The sequence below is a fragment of the Peromyscus californicus genome, unplaced genomic scaffold (genome assembly GCF_007827085.1).
Source record: "Peromyscus californicus insignis strain IS unplaced genomic scaffold, ASM782708v3 Scaffold_4__1_contigs__length_199733344, whole genome shotgun sequence".
NCBI classification, from domain to species: Eukaryota; Metazoa; Chordata; class Mammalia; order Rodentia; family Cricetidae; genus Peromyscus; species Peromyscus californicus.
The window spans coordinates 169,558,136-169,575,343 of NW_026294562.1; the positions used below are offsets into that span (position 1 = coordinate 169,558,136).

The 17,208-nt window shown below is 50.7% G+C and overlaps 1 protein-coding gene across 1 annotated transcript in view; it reads right to left on the reverse strand.

Moving 5' to 3' along the window:
- The window catches only part of Clptm1 (CLPTM1 regulator of GABA type A receptor forward trafficking), a 32,002-nt gene extending 21,599 nt beyond the window's left edge, over nt 1-10,403 (reverse strand). The window contains exons 1-2 of the mRNA XM_052711992.1: nt 10,297-10,403; nt 1,664-1,776 (exon numbers count right to left, since the gene is read on the reverse strand). Of these exons, the coding sequence (XP_052567952.1) occupies nt 1,664-1,776; nt 10,297-10,368 (185 nt within the window). The 5' untranslated portion in view covers nt 10,369-10,403. The remainder of the gene's footprint in view (nt 1-1,663; nt 1,777-10,296) is intronic.
- Nucleotides 10,404-17,208: the final 6,805 nt, after the last annotated feature.

The window sequence follows — 17,208 nt, forward strand, 5'->3', positions numbered from 1 at the left end:
GGGTGGAGGGTGATGCTGCTATATACTAACTGAAGCTCCCTGGCTCCTCCCAAAATTGTCGGTCAGTCCTCTACCCAGACAAACGTGTTGCTCCTAATGTCTGTGAACATGAGATGCCTCTGCTAGAGCTGCCTGGCGGCTCACACCTGTAATCCTGGCACTCAGGAGGCTGAGGCAGGAGGACAGTTATGTCTGCGGACTGCTAGAGTGAGACCTTGTTCCAAACCAACAACACACCTCTGCATCCCTACTACTCAGGGACTGAGCCTGTACTGTGCTCAGTCCCTGAGCCAGCTGGGGGGTCAAGGTGAGGTCTTAGGAGCCAGAAGGACCACTGTAAGCGAGTTCCAGGCCAGCAGGGCTACATACTGAGACTCTCTCTTAACAACATGACCCCACACCTATTTCTGTTGTTACTGAAGGCCTATTTACAGAGCCCTGGCTAACGAGCGATATTCCAAACTAAGCGAGAGCACACAGGTGTGTGCACTTAGGATGTCACCGCACAAACGACCTGAGCAATAATCATCAGCCATGCCGTACACTATGCTCTGCAAAGGCACAGAGCATTTCTAAGTTTAAGGGAAAATCTACTAAGGCAGGTTCTCTGATCCCTCTATAAAACCTTCTCCCTTTCCAGGGCCCAGCAGGACTCCATTTCCCAAGATACCGAGTGGGTTTTCATGCAGCCCTTGCTTCAGGCCGGTCACCTCAGCATCTGGGAAGCTGAGGCAGGAGGATCAAAGGTTCAAGGACTTGGGCCAGGAGATGAGTCAGTGGGTAAAGGTGTGTGCCCTGAAGCTTGACCGCTCGAGTCTGCCCCCTTGGACCCACATGGTAGAAGAAAGAACTGACTCCCAAGTTGCTCTCTGACCTGCACATGTGCACCCTGTCACATGCACATCTTCCTATGTCCTATAAAGTTATTAAGTCGATGTGATAAAAAGTTCAAGCCGGGCAGTGGTGGTACACACCTTTAATCTCAGCACTCAGGAGGCAGAGGCAGGCAGATCTCTGTGAGTTCGAGGCCAGCCTGGTCTACAGAGTGAGATTCAGGACAGGCTCCAAAGCTACACAGAGAAACCCTGTCTCGAAAAATCAAAACAAAACAAAACAAAACCTCAAAAAGTTCAAAGCTCTGCTTGGACTACACAGCAAGTTCAAATCCAGCCTGGTAACTTAGTAAGACCCTGCCTTGAAATAAGGGGCTTGCGGTGTGGCTCAAATACATACAAGGTCCTAGGTTCAACTCTTAATACTACCAAAAAGGACGCCTTTCATCTCAGCACTCAAGAGGCAGAGGCAGGTAGATCTGTGAGTTCAAGGCCAGGCTGGCCTACAGAGTGAGTTCCAGGACAGCAAGAGCTACATAACAATGACCCTGTCTCTGAACAAAACGTCTCTACTTTAGACTTTAGGCTGAGTGCTGTCCAGGAGGGCTCTTGAGGGCTCAGCAGCCGGCATTAAAGAAGGAGGCTACTGGGGTGAAACTATGAGAGGCCGGGCTTGCTTATCCACAAGGTCCTTCTCTGGGCACGTAGGTCCCGAGGCCTCTGTGTGCACAGCCTCGCCGCCAAAGCGGCAGTGTGCCATCCCTGGTCACCGCTCCCTCTCCCCAGGTCCTGCTTTCTGCAGAGTGGGAGCCCCAAGCCCACCTGCTCACCTGAACAGCACACCTTTGATGACCTGCCAGGCGTTGGGGGCTGGCTGGGGTGGGGGGTTCTGAGGCTGGGTCTCGGCTGGCGTGTCCCTCCCAATGCTGCCATTGCTGGTCACCTGTGGGGGAACAAAGCGTAGGGTGAGGGGCTGATTTGGACACCCTGAGCACAGAGGCTGAGCACACAGGGGCTTCGTCAATCTTCAGGGAAGGCACAACCAGGAGAGCCCAGGCAAAAGGGGCTCCAGAGGAGAGTGCTCCCAAGGACACCTGGAGATGGTGGTGACCCGACAGACCCGGCTGTCAGCCCTGAGAAGCAGGCACTTAGAGGGGAACCTGGGGCCAGGCCTGTGGCTCAGGTGCTAAGAACTCAATCGCAGTATACTGGGGCAGGGAGAGGGCAGCTGAGGGATAGTCCAACAGTCCAAGCTGAATGCTGTCCATGGAGGGCTGTCCTAGGATTCTGCAGGTGACATTAAAGGAGGTGGCTACCATGGAAGGCTGGGGCTGATTCACAAGGTCCTTCCTTGGGCATACGGGTGCCGAGACCCTGCTCTCCAGCTCTCCAGCGGCTACAGTCCAGCAGGGAGACAGACAGGCTGGCGCAGAACCTCACTACTGTGAGCTGGTATACAAACATCCATCCCTGTGCACCCAGCCCAGCACCAAGCTCTGAATAGTTGCACTCTGCAACTGAACAAAGGCTCAGAGAGGTTAAGACACTTGTCTGGGTTACTCAGGGGCAAGACAACAGGGAGAAGGGATCAAGTGGGAATGATGTGGAAAGAACTGTCTTTCACCGGGCAGAGTGGCACATGCCTATAATCCCAGCACTTGAGAGGTGAAAGCAGAAGAACCAGGAGTTCAAAGCCAGCCTAGGCTATCTCAAAACAAGAACCCTCTCTCAGAAGCAGGGGCACATCAGAGACATTCTGACAGCCAGGGGGAGTCCAGGCTTAGAAGCCTCTCTTTGGATACTGCTGGCTCCCCAGTCCTGTCCTTGTCAGTCTCTCCTGCCAGCTGCCCCACCACCTGGTCAACCTTCAAAAGGCAGGACCTGAGGGCTGTAGAGATGCTCAGTAGTTCAGAGCACAGGCTACTTGAGAACCCTGGTTCCCAGCACCCATGTGGTGGCTCACAACCACCCATAACTCCAGTTCCAGGGGATCCAACACCCTTTTCTGACCTCCATGGGCACTAGGCACGCATGCAGTACAAATACATACATACATGCAGGCAAAGCCCTCAGATGCATAAAATAAAAAAAGTCAATCTTTAAAAAGAAGGTGGGGGGAACTGCACCACCATGGGCACTGCGGACAATCAGCACCTGACCCGTACCTGTGAAGTCAACAGACACAGTGCCTCACCGGCCCTGGTCCACCCACACCCTCGGTCTCCAGGCTCCACTGCCCAGCCCTCTCCCCCAGGACCCTGAACTCCAGTCCTGCACATCTTTCCGATCACCTCCCAGCAAGGAACAGAGCAGCCTTGGAGCAGGACAGGTGTCACCTGTTACTCTTATCCCCATTACCAGCAAGAGCCCTTCTTGTTATTACCCAAAGTGCAAGACAGCACCGAGGTGGCAGGGAGGTTCAACTCTAGGGTTCAGTGGACCTCAGCTTCAGTCCTTCTCCCGTGGTTCTCGCCTGAGACACCTTACCCGGCCCGCCCTCTGCCCCAGGACAAACTTGTGAAAATACTGGTAGAGTGAATAGAAAAGCTTCCCTCCCTGGGTTCCCAGAACTGTTCTGCAAACCTACTGTGTGCCAGGCCCTGAGCTAGGTGGCAGCCACTAAGCTCAGGGACTTGGTGGCCCAGGCTACAGTGTCAAGACGGAAACACACCTGCAGAACAGCAAATAGTAAAGAAGCCATGTACAGGGCCACACGCCTGAGACTCCAACCCTCAGGAGGAAGAGGTCAAAGAACAAAAACTAAACTATCATCTATCTACCCATCTATCATCTACTCACCTCTACTCCTCTACATCCTCCCTCCCTGTCTACCAACCTCTGAGAATTTGCTTCCAGGGAACGTGCACGCAGCAGTCCAGCGTCTACCTAGCCCTTCCTGGGGTATACTCAATGTTCTTTCTAAAATATGTAACTAAGATAAACAGAAAATACATTTTGGAGGAATTAGCAGAAGGTGACAGTCACGAGGACATGAGGTAGGAACCCACACCGACTGGGTCGACAACTCAGTGATCCTCTAAGACTGAGACAGAGGCAGTCACATGGGGGACCCAGGGAAGGGTGTTTTGATGGAGGGAGGGGAAAAGTATGAGGGCCAGCAGGCCTGTCTAGCTACAAGGTGACAACCTTCCACCCGCCCTTACTGAGGAGGCTGAAGGAGGAACTCAGGTTTCCAGCAAGGCTGGATAGATTCAATCAGGAAGAGCGGTGGGGCCAGGACAGGGGTTGAAGTCACACCTGGCTGCTTCTCCCCACAGTGATGGTCAATCCAGCTGGGAAGCCGCCCACAGAGAAGCAGACCAAACCCACAGAGGTGCTGCCTCATACCCACAAGCATGGCCACAGTCCCAAAGACCTTCAAAGTGCTGCTGGGGTGTGAGGAGACAGGCAGGCTCTGAGCTACTGCCCACCAAGAATTCACCGATGCCCAGGACGGCGGGAGTGGGGTGGGGGTATGGCTCAGGACTCCCAGCATTTAGGATGCACCAGACCCTGGGTCCCACCCCCAGGACTGGAGGGACAAGGAAGAGCCTTGAGTCATGAGACAGGAAAACACACACGGCTCAGAACTGTCTGTAACCCCAGTTCTAGGGATCTAACACCTTCCTCTGGCCTACACATGAACCAGGGAACACATAAGTATGCAAGGAAATACTCATACACATGAAATTAAGTAAATATAAATATTTCTCTTTTTTTTTCTTCTTTTTTTGGGGGACAGGGTTGTTCTGTGTTTTTGGTTTTTTGAGACAGGGTTTCTCTGTGTAGTCCTTACTGTCCTGGAACTCAGATCCTCCTGCCTCTGCCTCCCCAGTGCTGGGACCAAAGGCGTGCGCCACCACCGGCCAGCCTCTTTTTTCTTCTTAGGGACTCTTTTATTCTATGAGGAGGTAGGGGCATATGCCACAGCATGTCTGGGGAAGGCAGAGGACAGCCTGTGAGTCAGTTCTGTTCTTTTGCCATGGGGTTCCAGGGGTCAAACTCAGGTAGTCTGCCTTAGCAGTGTGCGCCTTCGCCCACTGTTCCACCTCACTGGGCTCTGAACAGTTCTCAGGTGTGAATAGGCAATAGCAACAAGTACCCTTTTAAAACTTTTTTTTCTTATGCATATGGGTGTTTTGCCTACATGTATGTCCATGCATCTTAAGAATGCCCCGGGCCTAAAGAAGCCAGATGAGGTCATCAGATCCTCTGGAACTGGACTTACAGAGGGTTGTGAGCCACCATGTGGGTGCTGGGAATCAAACCTAGTCCTCTGGAAGAGCAGCCAGTGCTCTTAACTGTTGAGTCATCTGAAGATTTATTTTTATCTATCTATCTACCTACCTACCTATCTATCCATAGATCGCTAAACATTGCTGTTTTTGTTTTTGTTTTTGTTTGAGAGAGGGTCTCTCTATGTAGCCCTGGCTGTCCTGGAGTTCTCTATGTAGACTATCTATGGAACTCTCTATGTAGACTGGATCTCACTCTGTAGACCAGGCTGGCCTCAAACTCAGAGATCCTCCTGCCTCTGCCTCCTAAGTGCTGGGATTAAAGATGTGTGTCACACTCCTGGCCTTTGTTTTTTTAACTGTGTATGCATGCACACACACACACACACACACACACACACACACACACACACACACACACACGGTATATGCATTTGCGTGCAGGTGCCCCTGGAGGCTGCTGAACCTGAGCTGGGGTTACAGGCAGTGATTGTGAGTTGTCCAATGTGGATGGTTGGGACTGAACTGTGGTCTCCTGAAAAAGCAGTACAGTCTCTTACTGGCTGAGCCAGCTCGCCAGTTCCTGAGAGATGTGCAATCCTACAATCCCAGCACTCAGGAAGCAGACACAGGCAGATCTCTGCAGGTTTGAAGCCAACCTGGTCTACATGGTCAGTCAGAGCTACATAGAGAGCATCTGTCTCAAAGAAGGAAACAGATGAGTAGTTAATTATCACTGTTGTACATGTTATGTGAAAGTGAACATGTATGTGATTTGCACAGAGTCTGAGTCTGATGGACAAGTCTAGCGTTAGCTCTCCCCAAGTCTTTATGTGGGCTCTAGGAACAAACACTGGTTGCCAGGCTTATATGGCCACCATCCTATCTATGGAACCATCTCCCCAGCCTCCCCAACCCAGTGGTTTTTTGTTTGTTTTTGTTTTTCGAGACAGGTTTTCTCCATGTAGTTTTTGTACCTGTCCTGGATCTCACTCTGTAGACCAGGCTGGCCTCGAACTCACAGAGATTCACCTGTCTCTGCCTCTGAGCGCTGAGATTAAAGGTGTGCATCACCACCACTCAGCCCAACCCAGTGTTTTCAACTGCATCTAACCCAGGTGTGGCAGTGCATACCTGTAATACCAACTCTGAAGGAAAGGCTGGAGGACTGCCGTGAGTTTGAAGCCATCCTAGGTTACATACGAGGGCCTTTCTTTACAAAACAACAATAAAGCTAGTTGGTGGCGCACGCCTTTAAACCCAGCGCTTGGGAGGCAAAGGCTGCTGGATCTCTGTGAGTTCAAGACCAGCCTGGTCTACATAGTTCCAGAATAGCCTGAACTACATAATAGAGAGACCCCGTCTCAAAACAAACAAACAAAAACCAACAGGGCTGGAGAGATGGTTGAGCAGAGGACTACTGGTTGCCAGTACCCACACGATGGCTCAGAACCATCCATTCCAAGGGATCTGACATCTGCAGGCACCAGGCAAACATGTGGTGCATATGCATGCATGTAGGCAAAACACTCACACCCATAAAATAACTCAATCTAAAAAAACAAACACTAAAACTTCTTCTGTCCTGCACATTTCCAGACTGTTTCCTGTCACATCCTCCTAACCAACACAATACACCAGCTACTTCCACATGGTTTCCACCTCACTAGGCATGGAACACGAGGCATGCAGGTTACATGCGAACTATTCTACTCTAGGGACTTGGGCACTGAGATTGTGATGCTGAAGAAGGGAATCCTGAAACCAACCCCCGTGGACACAAAGGGACAAATCTACTGATACCAAACTGTGGTCTCACACTGCAGGAGTATCAAGAGCCACTACACTCTCAGACAACTGTGAAGGCACCTAAGTTAGACCTCAACAAAGAGGTGACCCTCCTTGTTGGCTCGCCTTGCCCTCAGACTCAAGGCCAAATCCCCACCAGAGCCTGGCAATACCATGCTTCCCCACTTCTGTCTGTTCTCTCTCCCCCATTACCTGTTTGGCCATAATGCTTAGCCTATCCGAGGCCGTTCCTCACACCAGGTATCTTCTACCTCAGGGCCTCTGCATAAGCTAGTCCCATTACCTTTTCCTTTACCTCCTTCAGGTCTTTGGTAAAGCGCGACCTCCTCTGAGAAGTCTTCCTAAGCCTCTATTTAAATGGCTGCTCTTCCACCTACCCACCACTCACTCCAAAGCACACCCCAGCTACGCACCTGTCCAAGTCACTGCCAGCTGAGGTCACGTAGACTTTTGTTACTGGGCCCCATCCACCTCCTACTGGGCACACAAGGTCCAGGAAAGCAGAGCCCGTTTTGCCCACAGCCGTGTCCCCAGCGAGCCATGGATCAGCTGAGGGAATGAGTGGCAGGGTTAGCCTGAAGAAGAGCAGGCTGCTGTGACATGGGCAGGGGAAGGGCCCGCCTGCTCCATGCTAAGCCAGCAGGCTGGTGAGAGTGAGAGAGAATGTGAACGCAGTAGGGAGGAAGGCACAGTTCCTGTTCTAGGGTCTGTGTGCCTGGGCTCCAAGACCCCCGTCCAGGAACCTTTGCACCAGCTTGGGAAGCAGCTGTAACCAACAAGGCTGTACAGGACCATGCCTTCAAGGATCCACCATGACCACCCCAGACTCCAACTCAGCCTAGCCTCTGGCACAAGCCCCATTCACTGCTGTGGAAGTGAGTCAGTGTAAAATACCTGCCAGAGATGGACTAGGGAGTACAGCTCAGTGTAGAAGGTTTGCTATGTATGCAGGAACCCTGGGTTCCACTGCCTACACCATTAATAAAATAGAACAAACAGCCGGGAGGTGGTGGCGCACGCCTTTAATCCCAGCACTCGGGCAGAGGCAGGCGGATCTCCGTGAGTTCGAGGCCTCCAGTCCCTGGCTCTCGAGCACAGGTGATTCTGCCTCCATCACCCCGCCCCCACCCCAAGAACATTCAGAAATTCCTAGAGACATTTTTGGTTGTCAAACTAGGAAGGCACAGACATGCTACTGACAGTCTGCAAACACCAGGGGCAGTGCTAAGCATCCTAAAGTGCATGGCGCAGCCCCACACTGAAGGATTCGCCAACCCAAAATGTCAATAACAAAGGGTGTTAGTAAGCCTAGTCTAGGCCAGGCAGTACTTGGGAGGCAGAGGCAGGCAGATCTCTGGAGTTCAAGGCCAACCTGGTCTACAGAGTGAGATCCAAGACAGGCTTCCCAAAGCTACACAGAGAAACCCTGTCTTGAAAAACCAAAAACCAAAACAACAAAAAAGCCTAGTCTAAGGCTAGGCATAGTGGGCACACTTTTAATCCTAGCACTTGGGAAAAGGGGCGGGCAGAAACTCTATGAGTTCCAGCCTACACAGTAAGACCCTGTCTCAAAAAGAGAAAAAGCCTGGTGGTGGTGGTACACGCCTTTAGTTCCAGAACTCAGGAGACAGAGGCAGGCAGATCTACAGAGCATGTTCCAGGACAGCCAGTACTACACAGAGAAGTCCTGTCTCAAAAAGGGAAAAAAAAAAAAAAAAAGGTGGTGCCCACACAGAGAAACCTTGTTTTGAAGAACCAAAAATGAAAAAAAAAAGAAAAGAAAAAGATAGAAAGAAAGCCTAGTCTAGTCCGAAAATAGTTCATGCCAGGTCTTGATCTGCTTAAAAAAAAAAAAAAAAAAAGAAAGAAAGAAAGAAAGAAAATGTGTGTACTTTATCCTGAAGGCCAAAGGATGAGTACTAAAAGCTTACAAGCATGAGCTTGGATTAGCGACATATGCTAGCACTTGGGAGGCTGAAGCAGAAGGGTGTCGAGTTCAGGGCCAGCCTGAGCTCCTAGGAAGACCCTGGCTCAAGTAACAAACCAAAGAGTTAGAGCAGAGATGGGAACCAGAGAGGCTCCAGGTGTGTCTGGAAGTGCAACACACTAAGTCTTGGTCTCTCACACCACTGATACCCATTCATCGACAGAAACTGAGGGGAGCCAGGACTACAGTTCAGAGACTAGGAAGTCCCTGCAGACCCAGTCAATGCATCCACTCCAGCAAGGACTCTACCAACAATTCCCTGAGCTGCCTGCACCCCAGGTCTGGTTGGAAATGCCAGAAAGATTCAGGCTGGAGATGCTGGGCTCTACCTCACAACTTTCAGCCTGGTGTTTTCCCCCAAAGGAATGTATCTGCCCCGCCTTGGAGATCCTGCAGCCCCTCATCCAGACTTCTGCCACTACTCTACTGTTACGGCTGCAGCTTCCTCTCCACTCTCCTGACTGCAGGGACAAGGCTGAAGCCATCTTTACGGCCCACAAGGCTGGCCCTCCCACCCAACTCCTCCATTAACCACTGGGGAAATCAAGGCCCCAAGAAGGAAACTTGTCCAAGGTCACACCAAGTCAGCTTCACGCACGCATCCCTTCCAGTCGGTACTCCTCAGCCCTGAGCTGCCTCCTACATGTCAGTGACATCCTGGTGGGTGGGTCGACAGCACCTTGCTGTCACTCCATCAATTCCCCCAGAAGCCTGCACGGAGCCTGAGTGAACTGGTGTGCTCTGAGGCCTCAGTTTAGTTTGAGTGGTAATGGGTTAGAAGGCAAATGCTTCTGGACCAGTATCTCTATTTGATCAGTTTAGGCTAAAAGCGTCCATCTCAGGACAGACCACCCACAGTCAGCTTTTTCTTGGAGCGGGTGCCAAAGTTAACCTGGGTGACCTTCTGCAAGTGCCTTCGTCTTGCTGTCCCTGGGATCCTTGTCTGTAAAATGGGTCTGTCGACCTCCGCAGCCCATGCCCTTTATCGACCATAATTACCGTATTTCCCCAGAGCTAGAAAACTCCCAATGAACCAACCACTGCCCCGTATCTCAGGCACTGCAGAGTGGACCCGGAGCACCAGACCACTCTAGGAATGGTACTGGAGCCTGGGGATAGCACAGTCGAGAACCTAGGACGTCTGGGTTTACAAGTCTGCGTCCCTCTGCCCCACTCTCTCCTCGGCTCGAGCTAGGAGTCTGGTGGACGCCCGGCGCGAGCCTGCAGGAGATGCTGGCGCGCAACAGGGCCGGGTTCCCGCCACCGTCCGGCCTCCTGGGCGGCCGAGCGCTGCCTGGGCCCAATATTCAAGGTCCCTCTGGGGCATGGAGCCCCGGGTGCACCCGATTCCTCCAAAAAGGACAGGACACTCCCCGCGGGAGTGCCCCCCGCTGGGGGGGGAGCCCCCTCAGGCACCTCTCGGCCTCCGTACCTGACCAGAGCTGCCTCCCCCGGCCGCCACCACGGCGCTGCCGGCCCCGTCCGCCTCCTGCGCCGCCGCCATCTTCCAGCTCCGGGTCCCCGCCCCCGCCGCCAGCCCCGCCCCGTCCCCGACGGCGCCAGCACGTTCGCGCGAGATTTCACACTTGGCCCGCCCCGCCAGGCTAGCGTATCTGAATAGAGCGCCTCAAGCCACGCCCCTTGGAAGGCCCAACCGGGCCACCGTACCGTGCTTCCGCCCTACCGTTTCACCGCAGGGTATTTGTGCTTGTTTGTTTTTTTTTTTTAATCTAGCAGGAAGTGCTCTGACGCGCTTTAACTTTCTAGTCTAACATGTTCTCCTCATAGGTTCTGTTTTTAACCCTGGGCCAAGTTGGCCGGTCTTTTCGGACTGTGGGGTCGTTCCTCAGCAATCTGCCCCACTTAGGCTCGCTGTTTAGGCTGCGCGTGGTTTACAGTCGATGGTTCCTGGGCTTTTCCGGCCACCGTAGGGCGCAAAGCCACCCTCTGGGGCCACGCCCCTCTCGGGCGGGAAGCCGGGTTTCGAGCCGCAGTTCTTGGACTCACCCGGGCGTTCATTGCCTTGCTGTCTTTACTTCTGATGCGTTTTCCCTAATCTTAGCTTTCGTCATCAGGTCCCCCAAGGTGGTAGCCCCTCGGTGCATTCAGAGGCCCTGTTTCAGGGTTCTTAACGACCCCTGGAGATGAGACCCTAGCCACCTTTAGTCAGCTTAATGTGCGCTCCAACTGGGTCTGTGCCTTCCAGCAACCCTCGCAGCTTTAAACACCGTTCCGTGGCTCAAACGAGATTGTTTGTTTGTTTCGGTTTTTTTTTTTCTCGAGAGACAGGATTTCTTGTTTCGAGTATGTTTTCGATACAGGGAAGATTTCTCTGTGGCCCTGGCTACCTTGAAACTCTGTAGATCAAACTGGCCTCGAACTCAGATTCTCCTGCCTCTGCCTCCAGAGCGCTGGGATTAAAGGTGTGTGCCCCCACTACCTAGCACGAATTTCTCTCTCTCTCTCTCTCTCTCTCTCTCTCTCTCTCTCTCCTCTCTCTCTCTCTCTCTCTCTCTCTCTCTCTCTCTATTTGTTTATTTGGTTTTTCGAGACAGTGTTTCTCTGTGTAGCTTTGCGCCTTTCCTGGAACTCACTTGGTAGCCCAGGCTGGCCTCGAACTCACAGAGATCTGCCTGGCTCTGCCTCCCGAGTGCTGGGATCAAAGGCGTGCGCCACCACCGCCCGGCTCTCTCTCTCTCTCTTTTTAAAGACGGGGTCTCATACTGTAGCCCAGGTCAGCTTGGAACTCACTGTGGCCCAGGCTGGCCTCCACTCGTGGTCCTCCTGCCTCAGCCTCCGAAGTGCTGGGGATACAGATGTGAACCATGAGCTTAATAACTCTCCCTATTTATTTAGTTTTCATGTATTTAGTTAGTTTCTTTGGTTTTTCGAAACAGGGTTTCTCAGTGTAGCCTTGGCCGTCCTGGAACTCACTTTGTAGACCAGGCTGGCCTCGAACTCACAGAAATCCACCTGCCTCTGCCTCCCAAGTGCTGGGATTAAAGGCGTGTGCCACCATTGTGGGGCAGAGTCTCACAAATTTTATTAGCTACAAAGTCAGCAAATTATATTAGCTACAAAAATCTCTGAAATTTTCAATTAGCTACCGTTGTATCCATGTGGCGTTCACGCTGGTCCATGGAAAGAAGACACAGAGGCACTCTTTTTTTTTTTTTTTCTATTATCAGCTTGATACAGTACAAATTCTTATCCTAATAGTGAAATGTTTCACTGAGGCTTGCCCGGTAATTGAGTAAAACCAAAACTTATTATAAGCCGCAGTCATCCTAGGGTCCCCCCTGCTATGTAGCCTCCCTGGTTCTGTGGGTTGTAGTCTGATTGTTCTTTGCTTTATATCTAGCATCCACTTTTGAGTGAGTACATACCATGTTTGTCCTTCTGGGTCTTAGTTACCTCACTCAGGATGATATTTTCTAGTTCCATCCATTTACCTGCAAATTTCATGCTGTCATTGTTTTTCTCTGCTGAGTAGTATTCCATTGTGTATATGTACCACATTTTCTTAATCCATTCTTCAATTGAGGGGCATCTAGGTTGTTTCCAGGTTCTGGCTATTACAAATAGTGCTGCTATGAACATAGTTGAGCATGTATCCTTGTGGTATGATTGAGCATTCCTTGGGTATATGCCCAAGAGTGGTATGGCTGGGTCTTGAGGTAGATCGATTCTCAATTTTCTGAGAAACCGCCATACTGATTTCCACAGTGGTTGTACAAGTTTGCATTCCCACCAGCAGTGGAGGAGTGTTCCCATTGCTCCACATCCTCTCCAACAAGCTGTCCAGTGTTTTTGGTCATAGCCATTCTGACAGGTGTAAGGTGGTATCTCAGAGTCATTTTGATTTGCATTTCTCTGATGATTAAGGATGTTGAGCATTTCTTTAAATGTCTTTCAGCCATTTGTAATTCTTCTTTTGAGAATTCTCTGTTTAGCTCTTTAGCACATTTTTTAATTGGATTGTTCAGTATTTTGATGTCTAGTTTCTTGAGTTCTTTATATACTTTGGAGATCAGTCCTCTGTCAGATGTGGGGTTGGTGAAGGTCTTTTCCCATACAGAGGCACTCTTAAGGATGAATTTTAGCCTTTTCCAGCTGCAGGGAGATAAGCCTCTGGTGGACTGACCCATTGTCCTTAGCAAAAGACTTGTACAATTCACACCTTTAGCAAGTCAATTTCTTTATACCATACCAACACCTCTTATCGGAGCTCCCCAAAGAGACAAAGCTAAATGCAAATTCTCAGTTAGGAGACCTCTTGGTTTGCTGCCTCCAACCAAGTTCTGCATAGGCTTTGCACCCTTAGGAAACTCCCTGACAAGACTGACATGTTTCAAACGGATGTGCTCTCAGATTCTTGCTCCGACCACCCACCGTACTGCGGCTTGTTTCCTTGCTTCCCTGCCATGTTCTACTCTCTCCGGAGCCATAGCCAAAATAAACTCTTTCAAATTACTTTTTGGTCATGGTGTTTTATCACAACAGAAAAGTAACTAATACAGACTTCATGTGGAACTCACTCTTAGACCGGGCTGGCCTCGAACTCAGAGATCTGCTTGTCTCTGCCTCCCAAGTGCTGGGATCAAAGGCGTGCACCACCACCGCCCGGCGATTTATTTATCTTTATTTTATGTGCATTGGTGTTTTCTCCTGCATGTGTGTAGGGTGTCTTATCCCTGTAACTGGAGTTACAGACAGTTGTGAACTTCCATGTGGGTGCTGGGAATTGAACCTGGGTCCTGGAAGAGCAGCCAGTGCTCTTTGACTGAACAAGAAAGGCAAACCAGATCCCCAGAGAGAAGACTACTACTACTACTTCTCCTCCTCCTCTTCTTCCTCTTTCTCCTCTTCCTCCTCCTCCTCCTCCTCCTTTCCAGTTTCCTTCCTGCATTCCCTTAATTTTTCACCTTTCTATCCAGTCTCGGTCTTACCTAGGTTCATATCAGGTATGGCTGGGGGTGAAACTCAATAGAGCTCCCAACCTTTGCAGGAAACCCCATGTTCCATTTCTAGAACCACATCCAGCCAAGCATGGTGGGGTACACCTGTAATCCTGGAAACAGGAGGATCAGATGTTTAAGGCCACCCTCCACTACATGCAAGTTCTAGGTCAGTCTGAGGTACTAGAGTCCTTGTCTAGCAAAAAGAAGAAAGAAAAGAAAGATCCGCATCCTGCTCTTGACGGGCTAAATGACCTTGCCGGCTCTTTCCTCCTCAGCATCCCCGCTCCTCCTAACTATGAATTATGTTACCTGCCCCTCCCCCACCAACATGGTAACTGCCAAGACCTAGTAAGATCGAAAGTGTAAAGGTAACGCTGGTGGAAGTTCAAGTTCTGGGACTCACATAAGGGAAGATGCCCTCTGACCTCCACACATGTGCCATGGACATGTCCCCCAACACAATAAAACGTAAAAACCAGCTACTATTTTACTCTCTGCTTCTTCTCCCATCGTTTAGATCTCAGCTCTGTGGTAGTACCTCTTCCTCTGGGAAGCCCTCCAGACTCTCTAGTCTCCTCAGTCTCCCCACCTATACCTACTGAGTGCCAATATTCCCACTATTGAGCATGTGTACCTGCATTGCACAGGCCAGACCTGGGACTACGGTGGTCACTGATGTGTCCCCAGCACTGACTTAGGGATTATTGCTGAATCAAAAAACCAAGCTCTCTTGAGTGCAGAAAGCGACTTACCTAAGGGTCACCACAATGGCAAGAAGAAACCATTAAAAAGTATACAGATGAAGCCAGGTGGTGGTGTCAGTGACGAGGCATGCCTTTGATCCCAGCACTCGGGAGGCACAGGCAGGAGGATGAAGGCTGGAGCATTGGCTCAGAAGTTAAGCACACTGGATGCTCCTTGCCAGAGAACCCGGGTTCCAGGTTCAATTCTCAGCGCCCACAATCATCCATAACTACAGTTCTAGGGGACCTGATGCTCTCTTGTGACCTCCTTGGGTGCCAGGCATTTACATACATGCCGGCAAAACACTCAAACACATAAAATTAAATTTAAAAATTTGTGTAGTTGGTACAGTGCCTGTCTAGCATGCATGACACCCTGGGTTAAATATCCAGCATTGCATAAAAACAGACTTTTTGAACACCTTTAATCCCAACACCCGAGAGACAGAGGCAGGTGGATCTCTGTGAGTTCGAGACCAGCCTGGTCTACAGAGCAATTTCCAGAACAGCCAGTGCTATGCAGAGAAACCCCGTCTCAAAAAACCAGACAAACAACCAGACTTTTGTTATTGAGACAAGTTCTCACTACGATGTAGAGGCTGGCCAGGAATTATCACAAACTGAGGTTATAGATCTCACTGTGCCTGCTTTCAGCACCGACTGGATTCATAACGTTAAATGAATCACAGAACCGACTCACTCTGTCCACCATTAGGGGGCACCCAACTCCACCAGGAATGGTGTTTTCAGATTCTAAAGAAGGTGGAACTGGCCCACCCCATCTTCTAAGTCTTCAGGAGACAAGACTCAAGATTCAGAGTCCTAAGTCTAAGAGAGGAGAAATCTAGGGTTCAGATCACTCAGTTCTTAGAGAGGAAGAATCGGGGCGCCTGGACAGTGGGGTCCTAAACAGAGGCGGTTGGGGATCTGAGAAAGGAATTTGGGGGTGGCACCGGGATTGGCTGAGAGAAGAACTGGCCTGGGCAGTGGTTCCCTTTGGCTTGAGTCTGTGGGAAACACTGGACAGAGCAGGAATTGTTCCCCCTGTGTCTCCCCCTCCCAGGCACCCCCAGAGCTTGGCAGCCTCAGTTCTTCCCAGGCCCTGGGGACTTGGGAGCCTTCCACTGCCCCTCCTTCCCAGTCCCTGTTTTCTACTGGATCCACAGCTGCCCAGCCTCAGGACCTGGGAAAACTGCCCCCGGAGTATTGAAAGACTGGCCTTAGGTTATTGCCGAACAGATTAAAAGAAATCCAGGCCATAGGTCCTCTCCGGGACCAACGGCACCACCTATGGGACACAGGAGTGAGGTTCACAGACCTGTCCTCAGTCCACACGGGGAGAGGCAGGAGGACCTGGCTGCAAGTAAGACCCTATCTTGGGTTAAAAAAAAAACACCAAAAAACTAACAAATGAAACATATGACAAAGTAATAATCATCAAAACAGTTTCAGCTATTGGCTTGTTTTGTTTTCCGAGACAGGGTTTCTCTGTGTAACAGCTCTGGCTGTCCTGGAACTCGCTCTGTAGACCAGGCTGGCCTTGAACTCACAGAGATCCACCTGCTTCTGCCTCCTGAGTGCTGGGATTAAAGGTGTGCGCCACCACTGCCCGGCTGACTTCTCTCTCTCTCTCTCTTTCTCGACCAAGCTGGTTTCTAACTCTGAGATCTGCCTGCCTCAGGCCCCCAGGTGCTAGGATTGTAGATGTGTGTCACCATGCCTAACCCCATTGGCTCTTTGCCAGAGGCCACATGAAAACATGACTGGCTTTTCTCCACTGTGTCCTGTCCCCAGACTAGCAAGGGTCTTAGTAAAGCACATATGAGGTTAATGTGTTGGAACTGTCAGAGGGCCCAGGCTTCCGTGTGTGCCCTCCTGGGCCCTTGACAGCTTAGGAGCGCCTTTCCTCTGTGCCAGGCTTCTGTTTGGACAACTTATTTCCATGCCTTTTCTGTTCGTCGGTACTCTGACTTGAGCTGAGGATCCTCACCCAGGCTAAGCAAGAGCCATAGCCATGATCTTTTTTCCTTTCTTGTCTTTTTCTGTTTATTTTGTTTCTCGAGACAGGGTTTCTCTGTGTAACAGCCCCAGCTGTCCTGGAATTCACTCTGTAGATCAGGCTGGCCTCGAACTCACAGAGATCCGCCTGCCACCACCTCCCGAGTACTGGGAATAAAGGAGTGCGCCATCACTGCCCGGGTAGTCATGAGCTATGATTATTGTGTACATAAGCTGATGTGTGAGTGAGCATGTACCACACACATGCAGCACACCTGTGGAGGCCAGAAGACAACTTTGTGAAGTGATTCTCCCCTCCCAAGTTGATGTGGGTTCTGGGATAGACCATCTGTACTCACTGAGCCACCTTAACCAGCCATTTTTTGTTTTGTTGTTTTTTGTTTTTTTTTTTTTGTCGACTTGGTTTTGTTTGGTTTTGAAATAGGGTCTCATGTAGCCCAGGCTGGGTTGAAACTCACTATATAGTGGAGAATGACCTTGAGTTTCTCATTTCCCTGCCTCCACCTCAGGACTTTGGGAGTGTTGTAAATATAGGCTCCAGCTGCTACATCTGGATATTTTGGGGATGTTTGTGTGTGTGTGTGTGTGTGTGTGTGTGTGTGTGTGTGTGTGTGTGTGTGT